Source organism: Diabrotica undecimpunctata, chromosome 1 (assembly GCF_040954645.1).
Source record: "Diabrotica undecimpunctata isolate CICGRU chromosome 1, icDiaUnde3, whole genome shotgun sequence".
Lineage (NCBI taxonomy): Eukaryota > Metazoa > Arthropoda > Insecta > Coleoptera > Chrysomelidae > Diabrotica > Diabrotica undecimpunctata.
Genome location: NC_092803.1, coordinates 153450504 through 153473520, shown reverse-complemented (window position 1 = coordinate 153473520; position 23017 = coordinate 153450504). Strand labels below are relative to the sequence as shown.

The window sequence follows — 23017 nt, the reverse complement described above, 5'->3', positions numbered from 1 at the left end:
GCTGAGGAACATGCAGGATTTAGGGCAGGTAGATCTACTGTTGACCATTTGTTTTGCATTACACAGATTATGGAAAAGAAAATACCCGTTACTCAAGAAGTACATTTATTGTTTGTAGACCTACGAAAGGCTTATGATAGCGTACCACATTATAAATTATGGGAAGCGTTAGAGAAAACAAACATAAGCATGGATTTAATAAATGCGACGAAGGAACTGTACGCTAATGCTAAACTAAAAGGTAAAGGTTAGAAATAATCTGTCAAATGGATTCCAAATGAATAAAGGCCTTAAGCAGGGCTGCTGTCTCTCCCCGACATTATTTAAAATTAATCTAGAACAAGCCCTAAAACTGTGGAAGCGCAAATGTAGAAATATGGGAATGCCGATTAACAACAATAGCATATACAATTTGTTATTTGCAGATGATCAACTACTGATAGCACAAGATTATGAAGATATTGAGTATATGACTCGAAAATTAATCGAGAAGTATAAAAAATGGGGACTTGAAATCAATATCCAAAAAACCAACAGGACCTCATATTCGAAGATGAAGAAGTTATCAAACATTGCAACACATATAAATATTTAGGTATGAATAAAAAAAAGGCAACGTAGACGACACAATTGAGGAGAAAAACAAACAAGCAAGAAAAGCAATTTATCTTCTCAATAGTATTCTTTGGAATCAATCAACCTCTAATAATAAGCACAAGATATATAACACAATCATTAAAAGTATAATTACCTACAGTAGTGAAGTATGGCAAATAAAGAAAAGATACAAGAGAAAACTTGAGGCAACGGACTTGGATTTCTGGAAACGTTCAGCTGGAAAATCTAGACTAGAAAGAGTAACGAACAACAGAATAAGAGAAATTATGAAAGTAAAACATACAATAGTAGACGATATTGGTAGCCAACAAGTCATAATGTGGACTCCTCACTGTAGGAAGAAAAAAAGAGGAAGACCCCGCCTTAGTTGGAGAGAAGGCATCAATAGAGAAATGAAAGACAGAAACATAGAAGAAGACGTAGGAGAATGTTTTAAACCGATCTATATATATATATATATATATATATATATATATATATATATATATATATATATATATATATACAAGAAATACTGGATATTAGTGACTGTCAATATAAACAAACAACACAGTGACTGCAACCCTAATAAACTGTGTTGTTTGTATATATATATATATATATATATATATATATATATATATATATATATATATATATATGTATGTATATATATATATATATATATATATATATATATATATATATATATATATATATTTACTATTTTCTTTATATATGCATCTCTACAATTCATCGCATTGAAGTGAATAAACACACGGAACACAGCCATATAATTGATACACATTGTGATTTTTATTGCAGATTTCGCCATTCTTAATGTAAAGCTACTATTAGCTATAATTCATCTTACGCACTATCACACTTCTTCAATGGAATATTATTGAATATTCCATTTATGTGGTCCAGTATATCAGTCATGTTATAAGTACATTACAAATATGTAAATGTATGTAAATACTTTCATATTGAATATAATAGAAGTTTCAGAGAATCAATAAAATCCGTATATTTGGAAATTTTAGACGATTTCGCGTCAATAACTACTTTAATGTGGTGAAAACTGCGGATGGCATTCACAAACACTAGAAAATCATATTTGCGTTTTTAATTCGTATCTGAAACGAAAATTCCGATTAAAATTGATTTCCTGTTTTTAAGTAATCATCTATTCCGATTGAAAATATCTGTAAATTTTGCAATTTTCCTGTCCTAAGTGTAAAAAAATAAACTTTATAAATCTGACAATGATTTTAGATAATTTTTTAATAGGTTTAAATTTTGACGTTAAATTTGTAATAAAATATATTTCTACATGATATTATAGGTAATATTTTTGTTCAGGCCGGAAAATATTCAATACACAACTACAGTACCACTTTGTCAACCAAAACACTGTCTAATCGATTCGATTTATTCTATTCGATTCGAAACGATTAGATTGTATTTTATTTTATGTAATTTTATAAAATATATAAAAATAAACTTATTTTAAATTTAAATCGTGGCGTTATTCCCATTAAAAATAATAAATTTAATATTGTTTTAATTGACTTTATTTTTTTTTATTATTTTATTTTGATAATAAACACTCTTGGTACTGTCTTTACTTCTCCATGTAGTGTGTGGTCGCGCGATGTGTCGTTACAGTCGTTACAGATTAATTTTTTCCCAACGCAGTGCTATCCATCGCTCCGTTCGTAGCCTGCAATAGGAAAGCTATGCTTCCAAAAATAACACCTGAACATAATAAGAAAAAACAGTATGCTATCAGTTATGAAATTAATACAGAAACCGGAGAAGTACTCGATCTAAAGTGTTATAATTGTGATCTGCGTCATTAGGTAAGTACTTTTATAAACATCATCATCATTGGTGCTACAGCCCTATAAAAGAGCCTCGACCTTCCCAAGTGTATTACGCCAGTCAGTTCTATCCATTGCCAACTGTTGCCAGTTTGCTGCGCCTATTTGTCTAACATCCTCATCTACACCATCTCTCCATCTGAGTTTTGACCTTCCCCTAATTCTACTTCCCACAGGTTGCGACATAAGGATTCTTCTAGGAGGGTTGTTCTGCTGTGATCTTGCCAGATGTCCTGCCCATCTTAGTCTTCTTATTTTTATAAAGGATCTTTACCACCAAATATATTTTTATATCTGTGATATATCTCGTAGTTGTTCAAATATAAGCAGGAGATTTTCATCTGCCTCGGAAATGGTCTCCGACCATGTCTCCGACCCATATGTCAACACTGGTTGTATAAGGGTTTTGTATATGGTTATTTTTGTTTTTTGGCTTAAGTTTCTGCTTTTCATATGTCTCCTCAGTCCAAAATAGCATTTGTTTGCTAGGATTATTCTTCGCTTGATTTCTTCCGTCATGACGTTCTCATTGGTGATCAGGGAGCCTAAGTATGTGAATTTGTCCACCACTTCAAAGGTAGAATTATAAACCGTGAATTGGTGGCCGATGTTTCTGGCTCTATTGTTGGGTGTTGATGCCATTATCTTAGTTTTATCTTCATTTACTTGCAGGCCCATATTTTTTGAGGCGTTTGACATGGTGGTATACATTTCTTCTAGCTTGCGTGTTGTGCGGGCAACTAGGTCGACATCATCTGCATATGCCAAAATTTGGGATGATCTATTAAAAATGTTTCCTCTGTTGTCTATTTGGGTATCCCTGACCGCCTTTTCCAGAGCTATATTGAAAAGGAGACATGCCAGCGCATCTCCCTGTCGCAGCCCAACATGCGTTTCAAATGCCTGTGATTGTTCGCCCTGTATTTCGACTTTGCAAACAACTTTACGCATTGTAGCCTTAACCAATCTTATCAGTTTATCGGGGATGTAGAATTCATCCATGGCTTCATACAATTTATTTCTTAGGACACTATCATAGGCCGATTTGAAGTCTACGAAAAGATGGTATGTGTCGATATTGAATTCATTGGTTTTTTCCAGTATTTGCCTTAGCACAAAGATCTGGTCTGTTGTTGATCTTCCAGGCCTAAACCACTTTGATATTCGCCAAGAAGCTCCTCTGAATATGCATTCAGGCGACCATATAAAATACTCGAAAATATTTTGTATGCTGTATTAAGGAGGGTTATTCCCCTATAGTTTCTGCATTCTAATTCATCGCCCTTTTTTTGTAGCGGACAAACGATCCTAATACACCACTCTTCTGGGATTTGTTCGTCATTCCAGAGTTTCAGTATGATTTTATATATATATATATATATATATATATATATATATATATATATATATATATATATATATATATGATTAGTCAGAGTAGCACCTCCACATTTAATAAGTTCCGCGGGTATACCATCACTTCCTGCAGATTTATTATTTTTTAGGTGTTTTATTGCATCCCGTACTTCCTGAATTGATGAAGGCTCCAATGGTGTATTGTTGTTTGCTCCTGGGGGTGGTTGATTTGGATCTTCTACTTCGATACTAGATAGTAGTTCTTTATAGTGTTCCACCCACCTTTTCAATACTTCTTCTTTTGCATTGAGTATATGCCCCTCCTTATCCTTACATAGTCCGATCCTTGGTTTAAATTCTTTTCTTGCTTTATTTAGATTTCTATAGAATTTTCTTGTTTGATTTTCCTTTTTTAATGCCTCAAGTTCTTCCAATATTCTATTTTCATAAGTTCGCTTTTTTCTTCGATAGATGTACTTCTCTTCTCTTCTGAGATCTTTATATGTTTGTTCTTTTCCTAGGGTTCTTCTTTGCTGCATCAGTTTTTATGCATTGTTCTTTCTTCTTTTAATGTCCTCGCACTCAGCATCGAACCACTCATTGCGTGGTGGTGGTCTTTGCGGCCCTAGAATGTTATTTGCTGCGTCTTTAATGTAATTTTTACACACTTCCCATTGTTCACTAATTTTTAGATTCTCTTTAGCTATGTATTTAGTTTCGATATAGTTTTGAAACCTTTCTACCATTTGAGGGTTTTTGAGGAGTTCAATATTAAGGCGCCTTGTTTTGGTACTTCTCTCCTTCTTCGCATTTGAAATTCTAGCCCGAATTCTGGTGCCAACTAGAAAATGATCTAAATAAATATTGGCGCCTCGATAGGTGCGGACATCACTTTTATAAACAGGTATAATATTTTGAAGTAAGAGCATTCTTCAAACCTAATAATTTCATATTGGAGACAAACAACAGCTGAGCTAAATATTATGCTGTCTTTTGCAGTAATTATGAAGTAATAAACACTCTTTTATGGAAACTTATTTTACAACCACTTTAAACGCAGTTTCTTATGGACTGGTAATCTAATAAATATTTTATTGGTGGTTTTATTCGATGTACTTTTACACAATAGTACTAAACAATAAGTTAGTACTTCCTTTTATTTTGCATAGTAAACACACATACACAACTCAATACTATATCTTCAAAAACTGTATCAAACACCAGTATAAACAAAATGGTTTATACTTTTATTCAAGACAAAAAGACGTACCATTACAGAAACATACAAAGTGTTCGCGCGCTTTCTTGATCGTTTGAAATTATTTAAATACACAGAGGATTTTAAATTTACATTGTTAAGTTATTGAGTTTTTGAGGCGTGAAATTTTGGAAATTTAATTTTTAAGCGAAACTGTTAAGTGAAACTATTATTATGTAATAAAACAAAAATATGCAAGTTACCTGTTGTCCAGAGGAATGAGTTAGATAAAATTAGATTGTTTGAAAAATTGTTTAATTTATTAATGTTTTGTATTATGAGAACGATTTCCGAAGTGGAAATCGAAATGTCAAAAATAAACTTATTTTAAAATAAAATTATGGCTTATTGCTAATAAAAATTGTAAATTCTACTAGAATGATCTGATTTGGTACTGATAAAATTTCTCTTAAATATATTTTAGGGCTTTTAATTAAATTCAATCCATCAATCCATTTGTATTGCTGGTAGAATTCTATAGAGCACAACTAAATATATGTAATCCCATTTAACTTGATAAATACCATAATTTTAGTAGATAGTATAAATATACATATATACGCCCGTATACGTTAATTTTTTTCATTAATATAATAATTGTGATTTTAAAATCTACAACACCCCGGATAATAAAATTATCATCTCGGATTCCGCGAAATCGCGTCTTTGTTCTAAACTGATTCACGATCATGCAATTTCGTTTTAGACAGATTTTGCTGTATTTGCATACAAAAATTAAAACTCGTTACCCACGCGATTCATAAACAAATACGCATTCGAAAGTTTTTATAATTTTTCTACTGGCATTGACTGATATTTGAAATGTTTTGAAAAATTTTAAATTGTGCAATATTCCTTTGCCGTCTTGATCATAAATCCGGGGGAGCCCACAATTCCAGAAACGTTCTCATTCTCACGTTAATAAAGTTTACTAGAACAAGCGAATGTTTGAACGCAATGATGTCTACGGAATGTCTGACAGTTAATTTAATTTCACCGAAACTTTCACAGCCATAGTTTTCTATTACGAAAAAGCATGAGCGTTCTATGAATTATTACCTCGTAAGTTTTAATGCTTTTGATTCCAGATCTTCTCCTTATTTTTAAATTGAAATCGAACACTACAAGCGATCTATGTTTGGGATGGATAAACATACTACGAAGTTATCAGACAGTTACATGCATTACAACAGAAATATTGTAGATAGGGTTATTTCACGTGATACAGACAAAGAAAATTAAATTAAGATCCTGAAATTTGTTTATATTCGTTTCAGTTGTATTACTAGAAACAGTTCATGTTACTAGAAGTATCACTAATTGGAATGTCAACAAATTTCACGACCTTATTTTTGATAATGGATAAAACGGAAAACATCGATTTAACAAGAATCTGAACGTAAAAGTTGTATCATCTCGACGGTAAAAATTCGATAACTATCTTTTGATTAAACTGTCCTATCGACAAAAATTAAAATGGGTGTTAAAGGCAAAGATTGCAACTTTCGTATGCAATTTCTGGATTTTGCTGCAATAAACGTCATACGATTTTCGCAATTTTTTACGATTCTCATGGGATCAATAAAATTTATCACTTTTATTGACCGGCCACTATAAAATTTGCATTGTTAGACCCTAATCTTCAATAATTATAGCATGGAATTTTGAATTTGGCAACAAATATGAGACATTTAAAATATCTAACAATAAAACACTGAATACTTTTGTTTTTAACACTTTCACAAAATTTATTATATTACATGGGAGTCATAATGGATAAAGAGCCAACATTCAAAAAAACATGTAGACGCCACACTACAAAAAGCAAATATGGCAAAAGCGTCAATAAGAAGTCTCGCAGGTAGCAAAAGCAAATTAAGAGAAGACTAATAAATAGCATCATACTATCGATATTAACACACGCATCTCTTGCATGGAGACACGTCTGTAAAACAAATAAAAAAGGATTCAAGCGGTTCATAACAGCAGCTTAAGAAAGGCAGTCAACGTACCCAGATACGTCGCTAAACGTTTTCTGTTTAGAGAACTCCAACAAGTCAGAGTGACCGATATGATGGTGGAAAAAGCAAGGATAAAATTCGTGGAACTGGAAAACCACCGAAAAAGTCCGATATTGCGAGAAATAATGAGATACATCCTCAGATGAATCTCAGAGGATAGTTTGTAGCTCTATGAAAGTAGACAACCACAATCATTGTGTAGGCCCATTATTAATGACGCAAAAAACACAAAAAACAGCTTCGGCTACCAAAAAAATTAAAAAAATACTGACAAAAACCGGCGAAAGCCAACAAAAATAAAAAAAAAAATAAAAAAAAAACCAAAAATTCCGGGTACGAAGGGCCCAAACCCTTGAGCAACAAGTCGTCGAATTGGGCGTAACCGGAGCAGACACTTGAGGCCCGAGCAAGCAATTCAGATTCGCGGATAAGTCACAAGAAGATAAATAAAGCTCTTAACCCTAGCCTGCACTGATCGGTTAGGGAACCATGTTGTAGTTCTTGTACCCAGGACCCCCACATGAAGAGCATTTGGCTGATAGTGTGCTTCTATCGCGCATCAGAGTGCTTTATGGGAAAAATTGATGGTCTGGAGCATTGGAGCAGAGTGGAGTGATTCCTGTTTTTACACGAATTATTACACTTCGCTCCAATGAATTGTAACACCTTACCCCCATTTCAAGGGGTGTACAAGTCTCTCGGGATGGGTACAATTAAATTGCGTGCTTGCTTGCTCAATAGAAGGTATCTATCAATGAAGAAATTTTTAATAACTTTTTACAGAATGTTTTACAAAACATTTTTGTTCAAAATTATTTCAGCTACATTTCTTGTTTGAAACAGTTTGTTCTACAGCGTACAGATTTTTGGTTAATCGATGTTTTCTGTTCGCCCCACTACGGGGGGGGGGGAGGTTAAGGTGAAGCCAGGGGTGAGAGCGGCAAAATTTTTTTTTGCATCGTTTTTGGACCAAAATTGACATTCTCAACAAAATTCAGCTTATTCGTATGATGTATAGGGATTCAGCGGCATTTTCGTGTCTGACAACTGCAGTAATTCCATTCATACTATAAACAGTATTAACAGCTCTCCAAACAAAAACATGACACATTACCGTTATTTAAATACTATGGTAACGAAACAAGACGCTAAATCAATAAAATTCTAAAACGTATCGAAATTGTCATAGGTCAAATTTTTCACCTGTAACCATCTTTGGGTTATAAGCTCTCACTCAATACCTTATTTATCATTCTATCTATTCTAATAACAGATGGGTTGTGTTCACTGACAGACAGACAAAAATGTTTTCACCATTTATTATAATTTTGTAAAATGGGAAAAACCTAATGTGTGATCACTGCTTTTCGCTTTTTGCTACTAAATAACTCAAAGTTCTAAACTATCTTTCTCCTCTTGAGTTGTCTAACCAGATATGTGTTATTATGGAGCTGGATGGCTTCACCATTATTGTGTTGAGAAAGTGGTTGTTCGTGAGTACATTTTCAAAGGGTAATATTAACAGTTATATCCAAATCCTTTTGAATGCCATCGTACCTGAAGTTCCCTTAACAACCCATCTTAGTACAAATCGCTGGATGGCATCTAAATTACTTATTAAGATCACGACTGAAAATTTTTCCAGTAGTTGGTTCTATACCATACATTAAATTGAAAAATAATATAAAAACTTCTTTTTGTAAGAGAAGTATTTATAGAAAATTACTTAAAATGGATTATTTGAAATTTAAAATGTTTTTCAACCTATCGAATCATCCTTAGTGAAACCTAAGAGTAAGAAGTTCTACTTAATTTAACAATAACAAAAGGGGAAAATGTTGACTGTTAGGAAAACATTTTTGGTAATTACTTACTTAAACACAAACGTTTAAGCAGATACTTACGATATAAGTTGAAAAATCCTAATTACAATGTAACTCATATTTTAAGCAGCTGCTCGCACGATTGAGTCAAGTAAATAAGTATCACAAATGTTTTAACTATTAAAATTGTACCATTTAGAATAAAAGGAAAAAAGGGAAATTACAGCAAAAAGACGTTTGAGATTTAGATATATTCGTAAGTACTAGAAACTAATTCGCGAAGGATTGTTAACGTGGTGGATCAAAAGGTTGTGGAATATAAATTGTAGATTCCCTTGTAGTATAATTCATCAATATGTCTGTTTTGTATATTGTAGAAAGCGCAGTAAACAAATATCTGAATTTTAGTTTCGACAATAAAGAAATCTTCTGATTCCTACTATGATTAAGTTTAATTACTTGCTTTTAGGTTTAACACATAAGACCACTCTATGGGAGGACAAAATACTTACTAATTTATAACCTAATGTGTATTTCAAAATTTTAGTAGCGACCCCTGTTTACCGTCACAAACTTTTTCCTCAAAAGAGAATTATTGTCAAAAGTATACTCACGTCTAATAAATGCATCAATGACGCCCTCGAACTGGCCTGGGGATGCGTCATCTCCGTAAAGGTTTGACATAACTCAGCACTTAAGCGAGAAGCAGCGACGTGGCTAGTCAACGTGGCCCTTTTCAGAGTTTCACCTAAAGCGTAGATCCACATCTGAAAAATATGGAAAATAATGGAGAATGAACAAGAAAACGTCACCCGTAATATATTGAAAGGAGAATGAGTGAATGTGATCATTTCTTACGGGATAGACAAATTTTATTATTAATGTACACAGTGGGAAACCATAAAACTAAGGTAATAAATAAGGTTTAACGTATGTTTCAGCAGTATATAATGTAGCAGTACGGTATACTTGTACCTGTTTACTAGCGGTACTAAAAATTCTACTAATAAAGTGACACAAAATTATAAATTACAGTAGAAGCTCTTTATTGGCGGTGTATATGTTCCGCAAATATGCCGTGAATACAGAAACCGTTAATATGGAATGATAATTTATATGGGGTTATAGGAGATACTTCCTAGGGGACGAAATAAAAAAAGAAAATACATAAAAAATCGTTTAATTGAAGTTGTTAACCATACATATTCATTAATTACATATTATCTTCCGGTTTAGGCAATGGTTCAAATAACTATAAAACTTTATTCCATAGATGGATCATTTATCATAAAGAAATCACAAAGCTCATTTGCCATTCTTATACCTTCACTAAGATTTTTTAAATTAAATGTCACGTTTCAGTGATTTTTTAAGCCGCCTCTTGGGTTGTGAATTTAACATTTCCTTTAAGTTGACTTCAGGCAAATCTTCATCTTGCGATTCACTGTACATCACTTGATCTATATGCACTGTTAAGCAACTCATAAACGTCACTTGATTCTATCTGTTACAACCCATCTTGTCCTATTCCACTTGCAGTTAAAGTTTAAACTTCGACAGATTCTTCCTCATTTCCCGTAGTGAGAACAGGCCACAGTTTTTTCCAGTTTTTTCCACATGATTTCAATGTGTATGGCTTCTTGCAATGATTCTTTTATGTTTACGAAGCATTTTGTTATGTCAAATTTCTTCCAGCAGTCCATAACATTCATGCAAGGATCACATTCTATTTTATTCAGTATCATTTTCAAGATGATTATTCATTTGACCGTCCAAGTGTATATAATATAGACGTATTCAGAGCTCCGCTATCTAATCAGTGGTAATTAAGTAGTAATTAAGATATCATTAGTCGTGAGTGATATCAATGGCCATGGCTGTAAATTATCACGAAAAATTCAAGTATACTTAGGTAAGCGAAATATTTAAATATTTATAATGTTTCCTATTCATACCGAAACGGACGCACTACTATAAATAGTTAAACAAAATAATGCGATGTTCGCAGAGAATACACAACGTTCACAAAATGAGCAGTCGCTTTATAATGCATGGTGTCACTCAGAAGAAAATGTTAAGAGACTTTATACGGATAATCAATGGTTGAGTCAAATAATCGCCGATATGGAAGAGAGATTAGCACAACTGGAAAAAGCCGAACAACATACAGGGTTAACCGCAAGAGCTAATAAATCACAATAGAAATTAAAAGCAGATAAACTTGAATACTGCACCGATGAAGAAGATTTAGCGTATGAAACGGGCTGAATAAGAACCGAAAACAGGAAAACTAACAAAAAAACGTAAAATGGATACCTCATTATCTCCTCCCTCTCTGCAAAAATCAAGTACAGAAACAATAAGTTTCACCTGATTTAATAGCACAATCTCTAGTGCTCTAGTTTGGATCAGATCGTAATAATAAACCAGTCTCTAGTGCATCAAAGAACTTAACTCAACCGAGCCTCTGTTTTTTTACATTTTTTAACGATGAAGTTCTACACCGCTCTCATTCAATCCAAAGACTTATCAACTGCAATAGACAAGTAAATAGTAATGACAAACGACACATCAGTACAATTGGTCTACTCTACCCTATAGCCAATACTCTAAGTAGGTGTAAATTTTTGCCACCAAAAGCCATACTGAGCACTTCGGTTTCTCTCAAACAACCATTATCCGAAATAATTTAGTCAGTGGCCCGTCCAAGGCCGTACATGACGTACATTCTCTCTACTCTTAGTCTAACTTGTCATTAAGTCAACAAGTCAAATTGATAGAATTTTCCAATACAGCTGATCCTGTTTGGTTCAAAAGCCCTACTGCATACTCAGAAAGAATTTGACCACTTGATTTTATCTACGGAATTGTTAGGTAACGCGGTGAAGAATTGTTATGATAATTATCAACATACGGAACGAATAGACACCCTAAGAAAAAGAACCCATCTTGCAGAAGAGTGTTCTGTATATCTTGTTAAACAGATATATTTTCATCGAGTAGGTTGAAATGTTCAGCTCGTGGAGCGTTTTCTCTCAGAACTGTATTGCATTTTGTTTCGTTTATGGCTCTTAAAACTTGGTAGTAACCCCTATCTATGTCTTAAAAGCTTCAGATATCTGCGAAAAATTTTGTCGTGAAATCGATGATTTTTGCATGACCAGACTGGGATAATTAGTTAAGGTTAAGCTTAGGTTGTCATTATGAAATCGGAATTTAATTTTTATTCTATACATTTCTCATCTTAAAATTATTTCATATAAATATAATGTTGGAATTTTACAATTATCAGTTTAAAAATTGTATTAAAATATGACTAAAAGAGTTTTTAGTAAAAGGTTTTAAGTTAAACTTTCATATTTATACTTTGGTATAGATTTCTAACACATATTAAATATAGCTTTTTACGAAATAATAGTCACAGTAAACAATTGGAAGAGATCATTTACGTGACAAGGGGTGACCATTACACAGCATGTAAACTTTATTAATTCTATAAAAATCTATAAAAATAATAAATACATATTAAAATTACTTTATTAAATTTTAAACATATAATTTAAATTTAAAAAATACAGAAAATATTTCGGGCTAATTTGCATTACCGCCTACTGTACTACTTTTTTTTACTGTTCAAATGTGTTTACTGTTCAGTTGTGTTTATTCTGTTTCTATAATCAAGTATCTTAAGCTTGTCCACATGTTCTCTATAATGCTTTCTCTATATGCTTATTTGTTGGTTATTGTTTCTATACGGTGATCTTAGATATTGCTCCTTTTGTTTATCTTTTGCATTGTTTTAGGAAATATTCATTTTAGTTACTGTTTTTCAAATTTCTTTAATTTTATTCTTAATGTGATCGCTTGTACAGATTCATCGTTTGAGTAGCATGAATCAGATGTTACCCAACATCTGATATCATCAACTCTCTTGTTACCAACCTTTGGGTTCCGGTATACCAAGAAATCGTTAAATTTTCACGGGAAAACAGAAACATAATATAAAAAATAAATCATAAATTAGGTCATCATCTGCAAACAATAAGAAGACAAACTAGTGCAGGTAATATACAATGAAGATTTTTTAAGACATAGTTTTCAAAAATACTAAAAACTGTAAATCAACTACAACGTTGTATGTTGTTGCTCACATGTAAAGATATAATACTTTTTCTCGTTGACGAATCGATATACGCGTCCATTTTATAACTCGATCGTAAAATGTTAATCCTATTACTTCACGTAATAGTAATAGCCAGTTTGCACTAAAGGACATTTTCAAGGATGTACAATTTATAGACTAACTGCTAGTCAATATACTGATCTTTAGAATCAGCTCTCACGGGAACATAATGTTTCCTTAGTGTTTATAAATTGTAAGAAGATCAATATAATATTTGAATATTACCTTAGTTTTTATCGTACTTTTGCTTGAGTTTTTTGCGTACTCTAAGTCATTACTGAGTGTCAAAATCCAATCTAATCTAATCTTAAATTCAAAGAGAGAGCGAGAGAGAGAGAGAGAGAGAGAGAGAAATTTGTTGTTTTGTAAAATGAGTTACATTTAAAAAACACATGACGCAGTACAAAGTACAAGATACATTAAATACTAATTATAACAGTTCCCTAATAACAAAGCTATCAATTAGCACAACTGTCAACTCAAAACTCAAAAAATTCCTGGATACTATAGTAACACTTAAATAATACAAACTTTTTGATTGCTTTACGGAAGGGGATATTGCTTGAGGATCGTATATCGAGTGTTAGGTAATTAAACACCTTCTTTCTAGTGTAAATAAATGATTTCTAATTAATGTAGAAGAGGACATTTGAAGTGGAATAACATAAGTGAAACGAGTGTTATAAAAGGAATTTGTCCGAATTTTGCCTATGTTTTTTAAAAATTAAGGACTCGATTTCAAGGATATATATATATATATATATATATATATATATATATATATATATATATATATATATATATATATATGTATGTATATATATATATATAAATATATATATAAATATATATATATATATATATATATACATACATATATATATATATATATATATATATATATATATATATATATATATATATATATATATATATATATTTATTTACGGTAACAATTGACTTCCCACATGTAAAGTTGTAGGTTCAATTGGCTTCCGCTGGTCAATTGGCATCCGGTATTCGGATGCCAATTGACCTCTTCAAAATAATATCAGAAACGCATAGTGGATGATATTATAAGGCTCTTTACGCGATATGAACCCGGAATCCAATTGGACCGTTTTTTGATTCGTAAATAAATCGTAGTTCGAGGCAAAAAATAAGCAGCGCCACCATCGATTTGTGTATATTGAGTTGAAGCGATATTCATGTCGTTACAGCTTAGCGGTTCAATTGGCATCTACAGGATGTGATACGATTTTGGAAGCCAGTTAGTCACTTAGATTGTCTTAGATTCCAGGTTTATAAAGGTTCGAGTAACATCTGGTCGATTCGCGTTTGAGTTTAATTCTTAGAATGGATATTTTTTGTTTAGTTTTTGGATTTACAATATATTATTGGTTTTATCTTACTTTCTTGTTATCTGCAGTCTTTTATTCTTTTTGAAAGGTTTTATAACCTTATTTCTCAGCGCCATGTGTATAATTTTTTGAAGCACATTGCTAAAACGTTGTGTATTAAAAAGCATTTAATGTTAGGGGTTGTAAATGCATTAAAAATGTTGTGAATTTTGAAAATGTGGTTTGGCGCTGTGTTAATAAGATTCTTTCGTTAAGATGCTTAGTTTTTATCTATCTCTGGTTATGCATTGTCTTTTTTTCTGTGAAAATATTAACTAATATTATAAATGTGAGTGTAAGGTGTTTGTCGGCTTGTTTTTTTTTCGCATTCCCTGTTTAACTTTTTAACCGATCATATTGATTATTTTTGCAATTTTGACAGGGACACAAATAAGCACAGATGATACATTTTATTAAAAAAAGTTGTATTTTCAAGGGATACTTCTCGGCAGAAGACGCCATCACAATCGAATCGAGGATAAAAGCTAGTATTTTATATGTAAATGAGAATGCAATCCACTCTTAACTGATCAACATTTAATATGTCATCACAGGTGTTCCGTGTGCAATGCTGCCAGGTCACCCATGTACAGCTTGGAACAACAAGAGCCATTTGCTGATCGGTTTAGGCCGCCGAAACCCAATTAATTATGTTTAGATCAACAGAAACAACTACTCCGAGGGCTAATACCCCTACCGGCATTGAATTATACTATTGATCCAATGGTCGCAGCACAACACAACCCATCAAGTGTGAAACGCCAAACAGTTGTTGCGGTCCGCCAGACCTCATCAGTGACGCTTGGCTTCTCCATTGGAAAGTTGTCCGTTCTGCTTAAGGGGACAAGGTCCTCTGCATCTCAAATGTAAATGAGAATGCAATCCATTCTTAACTGATCAACATTTAATATGTCATCACCGGTGTTCCGTGTGCAATGCTGCCAGGTCACCCATGTACAACTTGGAACAACAAGAGCCCTTTACTGATCGGTTTAGGTCACCGAAACCCAACCAATTATGTTTGGATCAACAAAAACCACTACTCCGAGGGGTAATACACCTACTGGCATTGAATTATACTATTGATCCAATGGTCGCAGATCAACACAACCCATCAAGTGTGAAACGCCAAACAGCAGTTTCGGTCCGCCAGACCTCATCAGTGACGCTTGGCTTCTCCATTGGAAAGTTGTCCGTTCTGCTTAAGGGGACAAGGTCCTCTGAATCTCAAATGTAAATGAGAATGCAATCCACTCTTATCAATATCCACTTCATATTTTTTTCAGAAAATGAAGACTTATCTGGATGAGCTTATAACATCTTCAATAACTCACCTGGATGAAAATGTGAATAACACACAAGCGTACAAATGTCTGCTCGAAGGTACATATTGCAGCTTACTACTTTTTAATAAGAGACGAGTAGGGGAGCTGCAGAGATTACCTTTAGATATTTATTTAAAACATCATGATTCTCAATCTTCTAAAGAGTTTGAGAAAGTCCTAACAGAAACCGAGAAAATTTTAGTTCACTCTTTAAAACGCATAGTAATAAGAGGTAAGAGAGGTAGAGGCGTACCTGTTCTGTTTGACAAATTGACCAAAAGTGGAGTTGATACTTTAATTAAATATAGGAATAATTTTTTTACCTCTTACAACGAATACCTATTTGGCATACCGAATACTATTACCTGCATCAGTGGATATCATGTTCTCAGAAAGCATGCTTCTAAGGTGTTGAATGATGCAAACAAAATCACTACCCTCACGTCAACTCGCCTCAGAAAACACTTAGCAACAATAATACAAATTTTAAAAATGGAAAAGGGTGAACTAGAACAACTAGCAAAATTTATGGGGCATACCTCAAAAACTCATGATGAGTGGTATCGTCTCCCGTCAGATATTTACCAAACCGCAAAAGTTTCCAAAATATTATTGCTCGCTTAAAACACTAATATTGACCAATATAAAAATCGAAATTTAAATGAGATTGAAGTCGATAACGAGATATTGGAAGACGCAGAAGAAGCTGATAGTGACGAAGAAAATACTAATCAACCTATTCTTCAACAAAATGAAGTAAACATCCCGTCACAAAATAGAATACAGGAGAAAGGTAAACGTATTTTAGTTCCATGGACAAAAGAGGAAAAAGAACTTACGCAAAAATTCTTTGCACGTCATATTAAGAAGAAAATTCCGCCAAAAAAAATGGAAGTTTTAAATTTGGTAGAAAAGTATCCAAATGTTTTTAAAAACAGGAAATGGGACACAATAAAAGTATTTGTACAAAATAAATATAAATCACAATAATTCATTCAAGTGATTACGAGTTTCAATAAAATATTCTATTACAATCCTATAGTTTTAATGTATCCTTCATTACTTTCTTATTGAATTAAACCTAATTTTATTAACGTTTTAAAACGTCGTCATATTAATATTTTCTCTTGGAGTTTGTAAATCCAATGAAATGTTGTGGATAGAATTTGAGGTTGGACAAACATTCATTTTTTCTTAGCTGTTCTAGTTTTAAAATAAAGTTTCTAACTAGTCTATGTTTCTAATGGTAATAGTGGGTTTTGTACAATTGCTAACGTATAGACTTTACCTATTTTACGTTTTTATCGAGGCTATTTTTTTTTAAATAAACCCGGTGTGGTCAATGTTGATTATTTCCATACGACATGTGAGTCCTAAAGTAACGGATAAATTCAATATTTTTGTAACTAAAAATATTTTGACGAAATCCTCGTACAGGTCGATTTTTGTTTTTTGTTGTGCATTTTTTCAATATAATCTTTTTATACAGGGCGTGTCGTGTAAGAGTGGCCAATACCAACTTTCTTATTTTAAATACAACACCCTGTATATTATTATATCTTTTGATTTCTAAGAATATTCTAGATAAAATTTATATTCAATCTTCTATTCCTATCTTTAACTGTTTTTGAGTAATCGAGGTTGGAAAAGTGACAATTGCTCACAAAATCTAAACAGTTCGATCTAGAGTGAAATGGTTTTTATATTAAGACAAAAGCTTTTTGTATTTACAAAAAGCTTTTGTCTTTATATTGATTCAGGGTATACAGCCAACTATTGGATTTGGTCCATTTTAATTAGTTTTTATATTACTATCTTAGTTTTTAATATGCTATCTAGTGGTATTAAATAAAAATAAAATACGAAAATTGTCGTGGTCGGCCCTAAATTTCAAAATTTGTCATTTTGAATATAATCCTATCATCTCTGGGTTTGATACCACTAGATAGCATATTAAAAAGTAATGTGTAAGTAATAATGTAAAAACCATTTTACTCTAGGTCGAACTGTTTAGATTTTGTGAGGAAAAATACACGAAATGTCACTTTTCCAACCTCGATTACTTAAAAACGGTTAAAGATAAGAATAGAAGATTAAATATAAATTTTACCTAATATTCTAAGAAATTCAAAAATATAATAATACACAGGGTGTTGTATCTAAAATAAGAAAGTTGGTATTGGCCACTGTTACACGACACGCCCTGTATAAAAAGATTCTATTGAAAAAAATGCACAACAAAAAATAAAAACCGACCTACATGAGGATTTCGTCAAAAGATTTTTAGTTACAAAAATATTGAATTTATCCGTTACCTTAGGACCTCACTGTATATAAATCACAATGGATCATTTTATGTACCATTATAGGTATGTGCCATGTATAGCCTTGATAAAGACTTAAAATAAAGTAAAAACATTGGCAAATTTTAAACATTAACTAGGTTTTAATTGTCCCTAACCCACTATTACCATTAGAAGCTATTAAGTGGACACTACTCCTAAAACTTTGTTTACGTTGAAAGCTATGTATCGCCATTTTAAAAAGAGAGACCAAGAAATTTTGTAAATTATATGTTTGCAACTGTGTTTCTTACAAAAACCTTTTGTATGTATATAACTTCTTTATTATTCACTTCTAATGAAGTTAAGAGATAAAATACTGATTCTGAATTTTGTTTAAAAGAAGTGTACCTTTAAACATTTGATTTTCAACTTCTTCAAAGTTACAGTAATTTCAACATCTTTTCAATTCTTGAGTACTTCAATTCCCAAGAGATTTCAGTAATTTTATTTTATTTTTTTCTACGTAGGGCAAACACAACCATGAGATATAATCGAGACTCCATATATTTCAAACTAGGTTGATTTTGATAAAATTGGTTTTTATTAGGTACAGATAATAATTACCTATGTAGTGCCTTCATAACAGGTAATTCTTATTTTTATGTTACAGCCTTAAAATAAAACATACATTATGTCGAATAAATTTTGATATATTATTTATTAACAAACGGTTAAAGAAAAACAAATATGTGTTAAAATACGACTCTTTTTTAATTATTGCTTTTCATAGTATATGGACATAATATTTTATCTCTTTTTAATGTAAAAGAATCTGGTTCGTTTTGATTGTGCATCTATTATTATATAATACCACATCAAACCAGATTCAGTGACGTACGAGAAGTATGGGCAGAGGAAAGAAAAATACACACAGTTGTAAGAAGTCAGATACCAAAAAATAAAGGAGAAAGTTATGTGCACTTTGCGTTCGGCAATAATGTGCCTGTTGTCTTAAACATCTTCACTTGCAAAAATTTTCACAGTGAGTGTTATCAAATGGTCGTATACTCTTATAAGTACTTTTGTTTGCTTTCTAAGTATTTTTCATGGACTTTGAATTTGCTAAAATATTGGAAAGTGTCATCGAAAATGCAAATCGAAGAGAAATACGAACAAGAACGAGAAAATACAGCCCATATAGCCCATAATGCGACGTAACAGCCCAAGACATGAAGTTACAGTCATTGTAACATTTAATTTTAACATTTAATCCTACTATACCAGAATTTCTTTAGTAATACCAAATAATTCATTACAACAGAGCTCTTTTACTCAGGGAATAATCAGACTAGAAGTTGTTAAAAGACGATAAAACATTTTTAAATTACTGAGCTTAAAAAATGTAAAATAAAAGTATTTAGCAAATTAAATCAAATTTGAAGCTGTCATAATTTTAAAAGAAAAATATTCAATCTCGAAAAAAGCAATAACTACCTGCCTACAATTTATAGATAGAGTAATATACTCTAACAAGTTAAATTTTTAAACATCCGTTTCGACAACAAAATATTACAATGACTGAACAGATGAATTGACTCAGGTAGAATTCCACCGAAACCTTTAGGTATTATTGTCGACTTGAGTCATAAACCAATGGATGCTAAAGGTCCAAAGCCAATCGATGCCAAAGAAACCGCAACAGCGATTGATGCCAATTGGTACCGCAACAGAATTCGCTGTATATTGTGGCCCGTGAATATTCACGGATGCCAAATGGGAATACTTTTCGTCCAGAAGTCAATTGGTACTACAAAGAAATATATATATATATGTATGTATATATATATATATATATAAATATATATATAAATATATATATATACATACATATATATATATATATATATATATATATATATATATATATATATATATATATATATATATATATATATACATACGAAGTAACAAGAAGTCGGGAGCATGTTAGATGACATGTTATTTTTGCAGACAGTTTAAACAGTTTACAGCAACTAATAAACAAAGTTAATGAAGTAAGTGAAAGATTTGGACTACAAGTAAACATATCAAAAACTAAATTTATGGTCATCAGCAAAAATAAAATTAAACACGTCCAACTGTTTATCAAGAATACACCAGTGGACCAAGTAAAACAGTTTACCTATCTTGCAACAATAGTAAACGAATAATGGGATCACTCACAAGAAGTAACATGTAGATTACAGAAGGCTAGGAGTACATTCAACAACATGGCCAAACTCTTCAAAAGCCACAACCTTAATCTGGAGATAAAAGTAAGGCTACTACGATGTTATATCTTCTCGATATTATACTACGGAATTGAATCCTAGACACTCACTGAAGCGATGGAGAAAAAACTTGAAGCCTTCGAGATGTGACCATACAGAAGAATCCTAAGAATATCATGGACGGACAAGATAACCAACGAGACTGTATTACATAGAATGGTGAAAGAAAGAGAGGTGATGTATACCATTAAAAGGAGAAAGTAAGAATATCTCGGACATATAATGAGAAACGGCACTAAATACAGATTACGGAAAATAATCCTTCAAGGTGAAGTATTCGGAAAACAAGGAATTGGAGGAAGAAAAATATCATGGTTAAAAACCTGAGGAAATGGTTCTCCACAACAACTAATCTATTTAAAGCATCACTTAATAAAATAATTATAGCCAGAATTATAACCAATATTCGAAACGAATAGGCACCAACAGAGAAAGAACAATATTATTGGTCTATTCGAAACCTATACAATGCTTTCTGTAGTTTTCGTCAAATTAGTACCGCATGCTTTTACTTGATTATTAGAGCCATATGAATCTTTTCTACCGTATTTTTATCCGTTAATTACTGCAATATATTTTTTATTCATGATCTTCCTGCTCTGGCTTATTTAATTTGCTATAAAGAATTTTGTTATAAAATTGGTTTAATTCTTTTTAAGTACGTATATTTAAAAAACCCTTAGAAGGGCTACATTAAAATAACAAACGTTTTCGGAATAATAATTCCATCATCAGGTTAAAAACAGGTTAACATGTCTGAGCCACCAAAATATTAGGGTAAAACCTTTAAAGAAATTAAAGTTGCCAAAAAATGTACATATTGTTGTTAAAAGTGAAGGATGTTTAAGATTTTATTAGATTTAACTTCAGGCAACTTTACATCCTTCACTTTTAACAACAATATGTACATTTTTTGGCAACGTTAACTTCTGTAAAGGGTTTTACCCTAATATTTTGGTGGCTCAGGCATGTTAACCTGCTTTTAGCCTGATGATGGAATTATTATTTCGAAAACGTTTGTTATTTTATTGTAGCCCTTCTAAGGGTTTTTTTAAATATACCTACTTACAAAGAATTAAACCTCTTTTTGTGATACATGGTCTACAGCCATCTGCAGGAATTTAATTTCCTTGTGGATTTTATAAAATTGGTTAGCAAAAGCCGCTAGTGACACCACAGTTAAAACACAAATCCACCAATTGAAAATGAACTTTAGTTTTTTGTGAAATCACCGTGTACATATTTTTAGCGTAATGGGTTAAAAAGCACATTGAAAACCCATAATCCATAAAACTTTTTATTTTTGTTGAAATAATTTTATTGCACCGTGGGTAAAATATAATTGGAGTCCCGCTATATTACACAGCCCAATGCCTCTAAAAGTAGTAAATGAAAACAGTTATTGTTTTAGATTGTCGTATTTTGGACGCTTTTCATGTATAAACCCGTGCATTAATTAAAATAGGAGTTTAATTAAAATTTAAAAGCGCTTTCAATTTAATTTATTTTTTACGCGCGATTTACAGTGACACTTACATGGCGATTCCCTAAAGTCATGAACTGCTATATTTTCCTATGAATGTTAGTGATTATCCTTATGATTTTTATTACCTGTCTACTTTAGCTGTTTAAGCTTTCTTACAAGTTGATGTAAAGTAAACAATGGTGTATATACGTCCACTTTATCTTTTCCCGTGCGTCATGATTCGTTTTTTTTTCGTTTTCTGATAGAGGTTGCCACTTCTGAGCTTGCATTTAATAGTTCTTTTGTTATGACTTCATTGATTTCATTTAAGCTAAATTTATCTAGATTTAATACTTTCGCGGATTTTAACTTGCTTTTATATTGTTCTGTATTAGATTTTAGTTTATCTGTGTCTATATTCCAAGTTTTTCTAAATTTATTTCTATTTTTATTAGGTTTTATCTCTAATTTGACTCTAACCATTCGGTGATCGCTACTTACTGACGCCGTATTTATTACTGTTACGTCCTGTATAATATCTGTTTTGTTACACAGTATGTAATCTATTTCGTTCCAAGTTTTTCCATCTCGGGATAGCCACGTCTACTTTCTTTTAGGTTTTTTCTTATAGAATGTGTTCATTGCATAGTATTTGTGGGCTTGTAGGAAGTTTCTCCTCTCTTATTTCTAACTCCAGAGCCGAATTGTTCTATAGTTTTCGGTTTTTTCAAGTCGTCCGATCTTAGCGATGAAGTTTTGTATTATCATCGTATACGTGCTGTGATAATTCGTGCTAGTTTCTGCAATTTTCTCATAAAATTTGTCTATCTCTTCATTGGGATGCGCTGCGGTTGGAGCGTATACTTGAATAATTTTCAGGGAGATGTTCTCGTTTACATTTAGCCTAATCATTGCCATTCTTTCAGATATTCTACGAATTCCTCTACTTTATGTGCATATTTCTTTTAAATTAGAACGCCTACGCCATCTAGGCTTTGTTCGTCTCGTCTACTCTTCCCCTTTTCTTTTTACTCCTTCTAGAACAATTATGTCCCATTTTAAGTCGTTGATGTCTTCTTCGAGTTCGT

The 23017-nt window shown here is 32.1% G+C and overlaps 1 protein-coding gene across 3 annotated transcripts in view; it reads right to left on the bottom strand.

The window, feature by feature from the left end:
* Nucleotides 1-23017, bottom strand: part of LOC140432397 (FERM and PDZ domain-containing protein 2-like) — a 778164-nt gene that overhangs the window by 152906 nt on the left and 602241 nt on the right. For all 3 annotated transcript variants that reach the window (XM_072520269.1, XM_072520270.1, XM_072520271.1), the window contains one exon: nt 9556-9708. In XM_072520269.1, coding sequence (XP_072376370.1) covers nt 9556-9708 — 153 coding nt within the window. The remainder of the gene's footprint in view (nt 1-9555; nt 9709-23017) is intronic.